The sequence below is a fragment of the Lampetra fluviatilis genome, chromosome 53 (assembly GCF_964198595.1).
Source record: "Lampetra fluviatilis chromosome 53, kcLamFluv1.1, whole genome shotgun sequence".
In the NCBI taxonomy this organism is placed as follows: domain Eukaryota; kingdom Metazoa; phylum Chordata; class Hyperoartia; order Petromyzontiformes; family Petromyzontidae; genus Lampetra; species Lampetra fluviatilis.
In genome coordinates this window covers 1,074,956-1,088,371 of record NC_136327.1, presented here as the reverse complement: position 1 = coordinate 1,088,371, position 13,416 = coordinate 1,074,956, and the positions used below count along the sequence as shown (strand labels likewise).

General features: G+C 65.8%; 1 protein-coding gene across 1 annotated transcript; it reads left to right on the top strand.

Moving 5' to 3' along the window:
• Nucleotides 1–437: 437 nt before the first annotated feature.
• Nucleotides 438–10,728, top strand: LOC144949197 (uncharacterized). The gene is made up of 8 exons (XM_078879085.1): nucleotides 438–483; nucleotides 1,841–2,143; nucleotides 3,044–5,023; nucleotides 6,149–6,411; nucleotides 6,813–7,003; nucleotides 7,855–8,795; nucleotides 9,510–10,016; nucleotides 10,381–10,728. Exons 2-8 carry the CDS (start codon nucleotides 1,997–1,999, stop codon nucleotides 10,726–10,728), a joined length of 4,377 nt encoding a protein of 1,458 aa, XP_078735211.1. The 5' UTR covers nucleotides 438–483; nucleotides 1,841–1,996.
• Nucleotides 10,729–13,416: the final 2,688 nt, after the last annotated feature.

Below are 13,416 nucleotides of genomic sequence, written 5' to 3'. Positions count from 1 at the left end.
TCTCTCCCCCCTCTCCCGCCTCTCCCTCCTCTCTCCCCTCTCTCCCATTTCTCCCACATGCTCTCCTATTCCCCCCCCATCTCTCCCCTCTCTCTCTCCCCTCTTTCTCCTACTCCCATCCCTTCCCTCCTCCCACCCATCCCCGTCTGTGTTTCATCTCTCGCTCATCACTCTCTCCCCACCCCCTCTCACGCTCTCCCTGCTCTCCCCTTTGTTGCTGGGTGGTGATTTCACACCCGAGCCCCCCCCCCCCCACTGCCCACCCCACCCCCCCTCCCCGTGTTCACGCCTCGCTCACTCTCTTATTCCTGCTCAGCTCGGCTTGAGCCGATCGCAGTTTATGCTGCGTAGGTTCCCCGCGGTCGTGCCGCGTGGTTGCTCCGCGCGGTTGCGCCGGCGCGTCGCTTGGCCCACGTGCCCCGGGGAGCTATCTTGGCACGTGGAGCCGAAACGTCGGACATCGTACCCAACCGCGCGCGTACGGTACAAGCACGCCCCCGGAGAGACACCCGCGGCGCCTCGCGGCGCGAACTCCGCCGCGAGACTCCAGTGGTGGAGTTTACTGCTCCAGACCCCGGCGACCCGAGTTCGATTCCCGCACGCGGCCAACGTTAGTTGACGAACATCTGATCTGGTTCTGAGGCTTCCCTAAGTTGTCTCGGCGTTTAAACGTGAATCCCCGGTGCGGTGTGCAAATATCGGCACCGGGGAGACAAAGTCGTCTGGGAGTGGTGCTGGCCGCCCACCCCCACCCACTCGCGTGCCGTGCCAGCGTTCAATTGTGCTGCTCACTAACAGCACTTGCCTGTTAAGGCTATGTGGGGGACCTTTGTCTCTGTAGGATCTTCGCGGGGCTGCGATGCGGCCCGGCCGTAGCGCGTTCTGTCGCTCGTTGCAGACGTTCAAGGTTCAACCCCGGTGGGCCGCCCTGGTTAATACTGCCGCGATAACAACACCGCTACCGCACGCCGCCTGCTACACTCACAGTGGTCGTTAAAGATGCAGTTGCCGTCATTCGCAAGAGGACACCGTCGTGCGTCGCCGGCTAAAACCACGCCGCTGGACTCGGTAGTGCCAACAGTTGGTGCTTTATCTGCCGCGGGCGATAGCGAGTGATGATGGGTTTTGTCTGTCCAGCGTCACGCCCTGAGCGGCGGCGCGGTGGTTAAGCGCAGTTACATCGCACTGGCAATCGGTAATTTTGAATTACAGTACACACACACAGCAGCAGTCATGGCCTCCTACTGCGGGAACTCGGCAGGAGCCACCTGAAATCAGGACAATAATTAAAATAATAAAGACGTCAACTTGAAACTCTGCACCACCGCCGCCGCACGGCGTCCGCTGACGGGCGGGAAGGCAGCAGCAGCCGCTCGGCAGTGGGCCGGCGCGCCCAACATTTGTCCACGTTGAGGTGTTGTCGGCCACGTGGGCGAGTGTTTACGTGTGGGAGGAAAACTGGAGCGCCCGGAGAGAACCCACGCGTGAGAGCGAGGGGGAAACATTCGATCCAGTAGGGACGGGACAGCCGGAGTCCACATTGTTGCTGTTCCTCCTCCTGGCGAGCCAGGGTACGCTCCTACTCGACGCCCACGGGAGACGGGAGTTTCTCGGCATCCGTGCGCGATCCGCCAACCCTCGCTGCTGCCTCCACACGGTGCTGGAGTACAGGCAGCCTCGTACGGCAGCACGGCCGCCGCCACCGCCGCACGGGAATGAGCCCGCGGGACTTGGCGAGAGGCTTTCCTGTGTAAACGGGGTTGAGTCGTGACGAGGACGATGATCGTCGTCTTGCCGGTGGTGCTGATGTCAATTCTGCTGTTGTCGGTGGTGAATGCAGCGGACCGCAGGGAGAGCGGCATTCGTTCCTGAGCCACAGCACCGCTACTGCCACCGCCGCCACCGCCACCGCCACCACCGCCATCACCGCCGCCGCGTGGTGATGAGCCGGCGGTGGCCGCGGCGCCGGCGTGGGGGAGGCGGTGCGGCGTGAGGGATGAGCGGCGCCTGCCCAGAGTTCACCCCGCAGACCTGGAGGCCCGCCAAGTGCAGCAGCTGCTTCAAGCCCCGCGCGATGCACGAAGCAGCAGCAGCAGCAGCAGCAGCAACAACAACAGCAGCAGCAGCGCAGCAGCAGAAGCAGGTGAGTCGCAGGAGTATGGGAAGAGTAGCAACAGCAGTAGCAACATGTATGTGTGTTGTTGAACTTCCTTCGCGCCGTACGTAGCCAACCGTGCTCACCGGAGGATGCTAGGGGAGTTGGTATGAGGGGGGCGGGGGTGCACAGGGTGTGTGTTGTGTGTGTTTGTGCGTGTGTGTGAGTGTACCTATGTGATTGTATGCAATGCTAAAATGCACAGTGGGTAGCACAGGCGGTGCATCTGGCAGTCATCTCAGTCGGCCAACCTATAACCACCTGGGTCTGTACCATGCCGTGTTACCTTGCCAGCCGCGAGCCCTCCGCACTTAATGTGGCCTCAAAGTGCATCTAGCCTGGCACAAGCGCTGTGGTGACATCACTGCCACTTGGTGGCGAATGATGGCCGTAGTTGATGTATGTGTGCGTTAGCGCGTGCCTCTGACTCACTGACTCGCTTCACCCGCTCACTTACACAAGACAAAGAAAGAGATCCCCCGAATAGCCTTAACAGACTGTTGGGGAAAGTACTGTTAGCGAGTCGCACCTACGAAGGCCAGGCATTCATTTGAGGCTGAGTCGACCTCGGGGAGGCCCAGGACCGGTTCAGATAATCGTCACCGGTGTTGGCCGTGAGCGTGAATCGAACTCGGGTCGCCGACTTCGTAGCGCAGCGCGCAAACCGCTACACTACCGCTCACCATTCCTCACCATACGTGGATATATATACACGCACACAGCCACGCACACAGAGACTCACATACACACAGCACCACCACGCTTGGCCGCCTTTGTCTCCCCAGTGCTGATGTTTACACACCGCACCAGGTATTCATTTAAGTCGACCTAGGTTGAAGCCACCCGGCCGGTCACAGTTGCTAACCCCCCCCCCCCCCACGCGTGCAGGCTGGGACCCCCTCGATGGAGAACGGGAGTTCGGGGGGCTCCGGCGAGCGGGGTAAGCGCCCCCCCGGGGTGAAGCCGCCGCTGCCCAGGAAGCCGGCGGCCGAACTGTGGACCCCTCCGAGTCCCGGCTGGGTCTCGCCGGGCCTTCGGCCGTCCCCCGTCTCTCCGACGCCGCCGCTGCCGGCGTCCCCGTCCCCGCTGTCATCCCCGGCGCGCGTCCCGGCCCAGAACAACAACGACGACGACGAGGATAGCGACGCGGGCGCCACCGGCGCCACGCCCAACGGGAAGCGCCGCGGCTCGGGGCCGGGCGTCGTCGCGCCGTGCGACCTCGCGACCGCTGCCGGGGCCGACCGCGGACATCCGGCGCGACACAACGCGAACCGCGGGCGGCGATCGGCCGAGTCGCGCGGCCCGCTCGGCGGGGGCGGCAACGGGGCCGGCGAGGCCGGGGGAGCCGGCCGTGGCGGCGCGCTGACGGCGCAGTGCAGCCGCGACAGCGGCGTGGCCGTCGAGTCCCTCGACCGCTTCGAGCTCCCTGCGGTGCCGTGGCCGAGGTCGCGGGCGACCCCCGCCGCGGCCCTCGCCGCGCGCCTCTCCAGCTGCGTCTCCGACGACGTCGAGTTCCTGTCCACCACCTCGGGCTCGCTCGGTGACCTGTCCGGCGGCGAGGACGTCTCCGGGTGGCCGCTGCCGGGCCCCGGCGGCGGCGGCGGCACCCCTCGCCCCCTTCCCCTCCTCCTGCTCCTCCCCGACGACCCCCGCTCGGCGGGGAGAGGAACGGACGCCGACTACTGCAGCGTCGAGGACGGCGGCGACGGAGACGACGCCGACGGCCGGGCGATGCCCGTGGCGGACTTCTACCGCACGGGCGAGACGCTGCAGATGGAGGACGTCGACGAGGTCGCGCCGCTGCCGGCGCCGCCGCGGGACGGGGAGTTCCGCGAGGCCTCGCTGCAGAAACCGGCGGAGGTGCGGCAGGCGAGCCGCAAGGCCGTCGCCGACATCTACCGGCCCGGCGAGCCGGCGGCGGCGACCGATCGGCCCCCGGGGCCCGCTTCTTCGGCGGTGACGAACGCGTCCGGCCTGACCCGACCCGGCCTCCTCAAGTCTCCCGCCGGACGCCCCGCGTGGCCCGGGCCACCCAGAGGAGACGCGTCCACGACCACCACAGGCACCGGCAGCAGCCACGGCAGCCACGGCAGCACCGGCAGCAGCGGTGGTCCCGGCTGGGCGATGGGCGCCGGTGCCGTAATTTTCTCCAAGTCGGCGGCGCACGGAGAGCTGGCGTCGCCGTCCGGGGAGGTCTTCTTCAACCGCGTCGGCGACGACGGGGAGGAGGAGGAGGGGGCCTACGACCTCCTCTCGTCGTGCCACAGCTACCCCGCCGCCCCCACCCTGCCCCTCGCTGACGGCGCCCCCTCCCGCGCCGCCGCGTCCCGCCAGCGCCACGAGACGTCGCAACCGCCGCCCGTCTTGGCGAGGGGGCAGCCGCCTCCGCGCAGACCGCTCGTCGGGGTCGCCGCCGGGGCCGCCGCCGAGGTTGGCGGCGGGCCGCCCCTCGAGCGGCCGGACGTGCCGGAGGACGAGCCGGCTCAGCCGCCCCCCAGGAGCCACGGCCTCCAGCTCGGGGGGCTCGGGGCCCAGCTGCAGCGCAAGCTCACGGGGCGAGGACGCGGCAAGGGCAAGGCGGCGGGTGCCGCGGGTGTCGCCGCCACCGCCGTGACGCCGGCGGCGGTGGCGGCAGACGCCCGGCCGCCGAGGGGCGCTACCGTCGGCACCGCCGCCACCCTGGCAGCCACGCCGGCGCCGCCGAAGGATGAAGACGGCTCGGAGCAGCGAGCGAGGCCCAAGCGCTGGCACTCGTTCCGGGGGCTGTTCCGGTGGGGCCGGCGCGGCGAGGAGGCGGCCGGCTCGGCGGGCGTCGCCGGAGACGCTTCATCTTCCCCGCCACCGCCACCCCGGTGGAAGATCGGCATGGTAATCACAACGGCTGCTGTTGTGGTTGCAGATTTGAAGCTTTCGTGACTGCAATGATTCATACTCTTGGGTTTTTTCGGTAAAGTGACGTAAGTAAAAAATTGAATTAAAATAAACGACGTTTCGGGCGCAACACAAGCGTCCTTCAGGTGGGGACAACGTAGCGAAAGCGCAACCGCTGAAGTGTCTCAGAGATGGCTGTGACGAGGACTTATATAGTCGCGGGGGATGGAGGGAGGGGAGGGGCCATGGTGAGTGTGTGGGCGATGTGAGGGACGGGGTGGGTGCAACGTACGGAGTTCAAACTGAAGCTTTGTGATGCCGGGGGCGGAAGTAGATAAGGAAGCGAAGATTCAGCAGCCTTTTGTTATGCTGCCGGGGGGGGGAGGGGGGTAAATTGCGCAAGCTGAAGACACCGTGAGGTGAGGGTGATGGTAGTGTGTGAAGCTGGGGGTAACTGACTGGGAATATGGCTATGATTATGAAAATATATCTGAACTGGCTGTCTAGCAGTACACTGCACGGCAGCTAAAGTTTTTTAAACTTAGTTAATTACATCCTTCCAATGATAACTCAATTTGAATCCATCCTCTCGGTTGAAGTTGTGTCTATGTTTGTATATCTGGATTGCTTCATGGACAAATCTTTGGCAGTATCCAGGAGGCTTGCAGATTTGATTTTTTTACCTACGTGACTTTACCGACAAAAACAAAGAGTATGTTGTGGTCGTGGTTGTGTTCGCCGAGGTGACGGCATTGTGATTGCGTCTGGCCACACAGCAGAGCCTTGTTTTAGATCATTCGCGGTTCGAGCCCAGCGGCCGCCCCAATACGGCCAGGTAAATTGAACGGTAATACACGTCGAGTGGTGCTAGGCGTGTCTGTGTGTCTGTGTGTCTGTGTGTACGCCTCCGTGTGTGTCCTTGCGCACGTGTGCGTCACCCCCAGGGGGTGCGGTAGCGTAGCGGTTAGCGCGCTGCGCTTCGAACCCGGTGACCCGTGGTGTTGGCCACTCACCCCCTCGTGTGCCGTGCGGGCCTTCGTAGGTGCTACTCGCTAACAGCACTTGCCCCAACAGTCTGTGCAGGCTACACGGGGATCTTTGCCTTTGTCCTGTCACCCCCAGGTGAAGTCGGGCCGCCTGGGACTCTCCCGCTCCGTGGAGAGGCTCCACTCGTCCGGTCCACCCGAACACCCGGAGCGGAGCAGCCCCAGCCGGGCCTGGACTCCCGCTCGCCCGACTCCGTGCTCGCCGCTGCAGGAGGACCCGGATCCGGCTTACAGTCCGATTCCAGCTGCACCCGAGCGCCACGCGCCGCAGATGTCGCTGCACCGGACTCGATCCGTGCCCCTGTCTCCCAACAGCTGTTCGCAGCCTCACGGCGCCGGGTGAGAGCCCCGGCGAGGGCGGCGATTGGGGCGGTGCCGAGGCCCGAGTGGCGGCCTTGTTCGCCGCTCGTCGCGGAGATTCGCGGTTCGAATCCGGCGGCCCGCCCTGGCTCACGCTGCGGTGGTCTGTGTGTTTACCGTATTAACCATGGAAATATCATTCCGTGCCGTCTGCTTCACTCACAGTGGACGGTAAAGATCCCGTGACGTCGTTCGCACAGGGACATCTGCCACCGGGGGCGCCCCTTTCACACGTGTTGAGATGCGATGCACTCCCCTGACGATAACAAACTTTGACCACGGCTGCCGCGATGAGACCCGTACCTCTCTCACACGACGCTCTCCTCCGCACCCCCTGCCCCCTTGTGCCCACCTGCCTCCACCCACCTGCTTCTCACCAGACCCCCCGAGTGCAAGGCTCCCAGTCGCCCCGAGCCGACGATCGCGGGGGCGGCGGTGCGGCCCCCCGCGCCTCTCTCCGTGCCGCCGCTCTCCCCCGGCGCGACCTCCGGGCCCCCCGGAACGACCCGCGGGCCCCCCGGTGAGGCCACGAGCCCCGTGTCTTCGGAGGATTTTGTCTACGGGAACATGGGTACGGCGATCGCGGCAAAGGCGGAAGCGCCTCACTGGGGGCCGTGTGAGCGTGCGCGCGTGGGGAGCGGTGGTGTAGCGATCGGCGCGCTGCGCTACGAACCCGGCGACCCGAGTTCGATTCCCGCTCACGGCCAACGCCGGCGACGATTATCTGAACCGGTCGTGGGCCTCTCCTAGGTCGACTCTGCCTCAAATGAGTACCCGGTGCGGTGTGTAAACATCGCCACTGGGGAGACAAAGGCGGTCGGGCGTGGTGCTGATCCACCCACCCCTTCGTGTGCCGTTCCGGCCTTCATAGGCGCACTTGCCCCAACAGGCTGTTGGGGCTACACGTGAGATCTTTGTCACAGTGTGTCGGTGACGAAGACGACGACGGCGACGATGATGCTGAAGATGATGGCAAGGCATCCGGAGGGTTAGACGTGGCCGGAGGGGAGGCTCGGCCCCCCCCTTCTAACTTGATCTGCGCTACGGCCGTCGCATCCTCGCCTCGCGCACAGGGAGGGGGGCACAGGCAGAGCCGGGCGGCGCCCTCCAGAGGCGGATTCCTCCGTCACTCGTCCTGCCGAGCAGTCGACGCTCGTCTCGAGAGTTCGCTGGCTGTGTCGTGCTGCGTGATGATGGTCGTGATGATGATGATGGTGGTGGCGACGATGTTCATGATAATTCTGAACATGACGGTCATGGTGATAACGACGTGCACGATGAACGATACGATGAAGCATCCGCCTCGTCGGTGAGGATTATCTTTCTACAACAGCAATGACGACGACGACGACGACGACGACGACGATGATGTTGACGATGACGGTGACGGTGGATGACTGTGCGTGCGATGGTGTGCGGCAGGTGAGGGTCGAGCCAGCATGGCCCCCACGAAGCAACCGCGGGCCACGCGCGCGGGGGGCCCCAGGGACGCCCCCCGCTCCGCCGCCAACTCGGCGGCCCCCGCCACGCCGAACCCCCCGGCCGGCGCGGCGTGCCCCCCCCCTCCCTCCTCCGACGCCTCCCCGTGGGCCCCGCCCGCCTCCAAGGCCTGCCGGGAGCTGCCGTCCCTGCCGGCCCCGGCTTGGCCCGCCTTTCCCTCGTCGCCGCCGCCGCCCATGCCTCCGGCGCCCGCGTACGGCCCGGCCCCCCCTCCGCCCCCGACGACGCCGCCTCCCCTCCCCCCGCCGCCATCGGCGCCGCCGCGGCAGCCGGCGCCGGAACCGCCGCCGGCCAAGAAATCGGCCGATCCGGCCGCGCGGCTCCCCGACGGCCCGGCGAGGCCCGGCCCGCCGGCGCAGGCCCGCCGGGACGCGGTGGGCCGGGCGAAGGCCGCGGCGGCGGCGACGCCGGCTTCCCCTTCGTCCTCCGCGTCTACGCCGTCGCCGCCGTGGTCGTCGTCGTCGTCGTCGGCGACCTCGTCGGCCCGCTCGCTGCCGCAGAAGCCGCTTCGTTACGGCAAACCGGACGGGACGGCGGCGGCGGCGGCCGTGCCGACGACCCTCGGGTGGCGGCCGACGCTGCTGGAGGGCGTGGAGGACGGCGCGGGCGTCGCGGCGAGGATCCGCCAGCTCCACGCCGACGCCCTCCGCTCGCTCGCCGCTCGCTGTCACGGGCTCTTCGCTCCGCCGGCGCCGCCCGAGGAGGGAGGGGACGGCCGCGGAGGAGACGGAGCCGCCGGGGAGGGAGCGGCGTGGAGCGATTTCACGCTGGTGTTGCCGCGCCCGTGCTGCGCGCTGCCCGGCGCCGTCTTCTACGTGGCGACGCGGAGACGGGGCCCGCCGGGGCCCGCGTGCGCACTCAAGGTCGGTGACGGCGCCGTGATGGCGCTGTGATAACGACAATGATGATGATGACACCGATGTGCTTTGAAAAGAGGCCGCCCTCTATCCCAGAGCACATCGATCGGTGTCTCGGAGATAAGTTTACACGCCACAGGCGACTTACATCATCGCATCTCGGCTCGACATCTTTTTAAGGGCACCCCTCGTGGCAGCTGTCCCTGTGCAGCACATGGTGACCCAAAACCTGGCCTTTGAGCAGGAGGGGGAGAGTGATGATTGAGTAATTTTGGCTAATTTGAACCGTGACGCCGCCAGCCTGCTCTTGCGAACGTTGTCACGGGATCTTCAACGTCCACTGTGAAGTGAAGCAGGTGGCGTGTCGTAGTAATAATATTATCACTATTGAAACACGCGCAGTGTTAACTGAGGCGGCCCGCCGGCATCGAACCGCGAACCTCTGCAATGAGCGGCGAAGGCAGCGCTAGCGCTGGGCCGCGTCTCCACAGCGACGTCGCTGCATTCCTGTGGCGCCATCGCCAATGACGGTCACATTGTTGCCGATGTGTTTTTGCCAAATCGGTGCTTCAGAATCAGAATACTTATGCTGGAGAAATCTGATGAGCTATAAAGGTCTTCTTCACAGAAGTCCAGTGCTGACAAGCGGCCATCACTCCCCTGCTCCCTCCACCCCCCCTTCCCCCCCCCCCGCTACCGTCACCCCGCTTCCCCACGCAGGTCTCACTGCGGCCGCGGACCCCCCACCAGGCGGACCCGTGCCCCTCCTCCACCCGTCGCCCGCCCCCCCACTTCAACGTCCTCCGCACGGGGACTCGCGTGGCCATGCTCGTCCCCTCGCACCTCATCTCGCCGCCGCTCCCCGCCGCTCCGGGGCCGCTCCCCCCCCTCCCCCCCGCCCCCGGCGCCCCCGCGGCGTTGCTGCTGCGCGCCGTGAGCGTCGTGCCGGACGTGCCGCGCCGCCCGCTCTCGGCGCTGGTGCGCGCCACCGTGTCGCTGCACCGCGCCCAGCCCGAGCGCTACGAGCGCCTGGCGTGCCTCCTACTGCTACAGCTCGCGTCGGCGCTCGAGCACCTGCAGGCGCACGGCCGCGGCGCCGGGGCCCGAGCCCTGCGGCCGCACAGGCTCTACCTGGCCGCGCCCAGGCCCGAGGCCGCCGCCGCCGTCGCCGCCGCGGCCTCCGACCCCGCGGCCTCGGACGCCGACCTCGAGCTGCAGAGGCTGCTGGTCGTCCCCGAAGACGAGGAGGAGGAGGACGACGACGAGGCGGTCGAGGGGGAGGCGGAGGAGGCGAGCGGGCACGCTCGCCGGGGCGAGTCGGATGCGTTCCACCTGGGCCTGCTGGCCTACCACCTCGCCCACCTGCCCGACCCCTTCGGCGACGACCCCACGCTGGCCGCCCGCCTTCGCGCGCGCCGGCCCAAGCCGCGGCGAGGGGACGGCGGCGGCGGCGAGGACGACGACGACGACGAGGAGGAGGAGGAGCAGGAGAGCGAGGAGCTGCCGCCCTTCCCGCCGCTGTCGCTGTACTCGGCGGGCCTGCAGCGGCTGGCGCGATCCCTGGCGACGCGGCGCGGCCGTCGCGCCACAGCGCTGCGCGACGCTCGCGCCGCCCTGCAGTGCCTCCTGTGGGGGCCCCGCGCCAACGCGGTGCGGCTCATGGCCGGCGGCGGTCCCCCGGCCCCCCCGCCGCCTCGCGCCGGCCGGGGGGGGCCGACCCGCGCTCCGGGCCGAGCCGCTGCAGAACTGGCTGGACGTGAAGCGGGCGCTGCTCATGGTGCGGTTCGCCGAGCGGTCGCTGGAGGTCGGGGCGGGCGACGGCGGGAGACGAGGAGGGGTGACGCTGGAGGACTGGCTGTGCGCTCAGTACCTCGCCTCGCCGGACCCCGCAGAAATCTCACGGGCCGTGAATCTCCTCCGCATTGACGCGTCGCCGTGAGCGACGACCCCGGGCGACCCCGGGCCTTGGGGGTCGGATCCCCCCCCCCACCACCGGCCGAGATGAGTGGTGGGCGACGGCGTTGAGGCCGCCCCGGGGCCCGGGCGAGGTTGGCGGCGCTGGGTTTGTGGTCGCCGCCAGGACTGGGGTTGACGCGAATGTCTCCGTCTTGCACTGTTGGGGGGGGGGGGGGCGGGGTCAGGGGGCGGGGTGAGTGTCGGTGAGTGAGTGTGGATGAGCGTGTGAGTGTGTCAGCGGGGAGCGGTGGCGTAGCGGTCAGCCTCAAATGAGTACCTGGTGTGGTGCGTAAACCTCACCACTGGGGAGACAAAGGCGGCCGGGCGTGGTGTTGGCCTTCATAGGTGCTTGCTAACAGCACTTTCCCCAACAGTCTGTTAAAGGCTATACGGGGGATCTTTGTTGCGTGATGAATGAATGGCGGTGGGTGAGAGGTGAGTGAGGGATTGTGGTGGTGAGGTGGGGACTTGTTCATGCAAAGCACAATTGCCCAGGCACGATCAGATGTGCTTGTTGTGCATGTGTACCTGTGAGCGCCGGTAGGTTCCTGGTGAGTACGTGTGTCCTCTGTGCACCCACGTACGCGCGTGTGTGCGCGCGTGCACGTGCTTGTCGTCTCATGTTTACGTCGCCTCGTCGGTCGTTACTGCTATATGAGCCATTGGAAATCCGCGTGAGTGACCCTTTTGAAATCCGCGTATTGACCCTTGAAATCCGCGTGAGTTTAGAAATCCGTGGGAGCGCCTGCTCTGCGGCGCAAGGTTCACTCTTCCAAAAGGAGCGCCTCCCCCACCTCGTGGTCGATCGTTTACAATGAATTAGTCGATGAGTTAACGTTGAATTAACGAGTTACCGCTCGTTAAGCACCGGGGGGAGAGGGGGGCAGCTAACTGGGGCCCCCCGCAGATTTCACCCCCCCCCCACACTTTCGCCGCTCTTTGAAAGAAATAAAAAGTTTGCTACAAAATATAAAGAAATATTTGTGGCGCTGTTAATCGTGAAAAATTCAGACGCCAGTCAGCACCGAGAGAGAAGAAAAAACAACCTCGAGACTGGCACAGATCTGGCATCGACCATTACCAAATGTCAACCAGGACACGTGGGTGAGTAGCTGGCACCCCCCCCCCCCCCATCAGCTCCGCCTCGCACACAGCTCAGGTAGCTCCGCCCACTGTTCAGTTAACTCGGCCCAGTTTCCAGTCAGCTCCGATAGCGCCGCCCATAGCGCCGGTAGCTCCGCCCACAGCTCCGGTAGCCCGGCCCACTGCTCAGGTAGCTCCGCCCACTGTTCGTGTAGCTTCGCCCACTGCTCAGGCAACTCCGCCCACTGCTCAGGTAGTTCCGCCCGTTGCTCAGGTAGCTCCGCCCGCTGTTCGGGTAGCTCCGCCCACTGCTCAGGTAGCTCCGCCCACTGCTCAGGTAGCTCCGCCCACTTCTCGGGTAGCTCCGCCCACTTCTCAGGTAGCTCCTCCCACCGCTCAGGTAGCCCCGCCCGCATCATGCGTTGTGCACGAGATTAAATTTGTTTTTGTTAAACCGGCGACTTGATGGGGATTGTCATGAACTCTTGGTGGGAGACTCAGGAGGAGGGGGAGGAAGGGGCTTGCCTGGCACACACGGTGAGGGGGGGGGTAGGGAGGGGCTGTCTCGGCCACACGTGGGGGGGGGGGGTCACTCGGCAGCCGTGCGACGCGGCTGTTTGGCGTCTGGCGCGGGGCCCCGCGTGCTGGGGGGGGGGGGGTCGATGTGTCGGTGAGGCGCGTGGGGGGATCCCGGGTATCGGCGTCCCTCGCGTGAGCGTTGATCTTTTGCACAAATGGCCACACAGCCTCTACTGTATTGTTGTTCGTGTGGCGTTGGGGAGGGTGTTACATTCTCCACGTCGTTTTTTACGTTGTCCGGGTATCCGCTCCCGACTTGTAGTCTAATGTGCGCCCGTTAGCAAGTTGATTGCTCGACCGTTCTGCTCGTGCCGTGTTCGGCAAACAGCGCGGCCTCTTCGCAGTCGAGGGGCGATGCTGCTGCCGCTGCTGTGTGATGCCGGTCGAGTCACGTGGTGGCGGCACGCGGTCGCGTCGCGGGACCTCTCTCGCCCGCTGCGAGTGCAGCAGGCGGCGTTGGCGACGCAGTCGCCGTCGTGATGATAACCGGGGGCGGCCCGCCGGATCCGAACCGCAAACTTCTGCGGCGACCGCGGCCAACAGCCGCACCGCATTCCACACTTCACGTTAACGCCCTTGCTGGTGACGATGGTGACACCCCAGGTGGTGACGATGGTTATACCCCAGGCGGTGACGATGATTCACCTCCAGCTGAGACCCCCCCCCCCCTTCCGTGCGAGGGCTTTGAGCTACGTTGTGGTCACGAGCTCCTGTCGTTGGTTTTATAATGTAAGAATATTCACATTTATAATAATTCCTGGACGCTTGCTGATTGACGTTGACGTCGGGAGAAATAAAGCGAGAAGTGGCCGGAGGTGCCGCGTGTGTGCAGCGGCTGTCCGAGTCCGTGCGGTTGTCGGCTTCCGTGTGAATTCTGTTTGGTGGCACGCAGACATCATCACGGCCTCTCACGGCCTCTCCGTCTCGCTCACGTGGTCTCACCGCGTGCATTGTCAGCCTAAGCAGGAATTCGTGAGGTCTATGGACGGATTCAAGTTTGTACACAACA

Excerpts from the sequence above, each read along its gene's own strand:
- LOC144949197 (XM_078879085.1), top strand. The coding sequence starts at position 1,997 with ATGAGCGGCGCCTGCCCAGAGTTCACCCCGCAGACCTGGAGGCCCGCC. Across the intron at positions 2,144-3,043 it reads CAGCGCAGCAGCAGAAGCAG|GCTGGGACCCCCTCGATGGA; the intron begins GTGAGTCGCAGG and ends CCACGCGTGCAG. Across the intron at positions 7,004-7,854 it reads TTTTGTCTACGGGAACATGG|GTGAGGGTCGAGCCAGCATG; the intron begins GTACGGCGATCG and ends GGTGTGCGGCAG.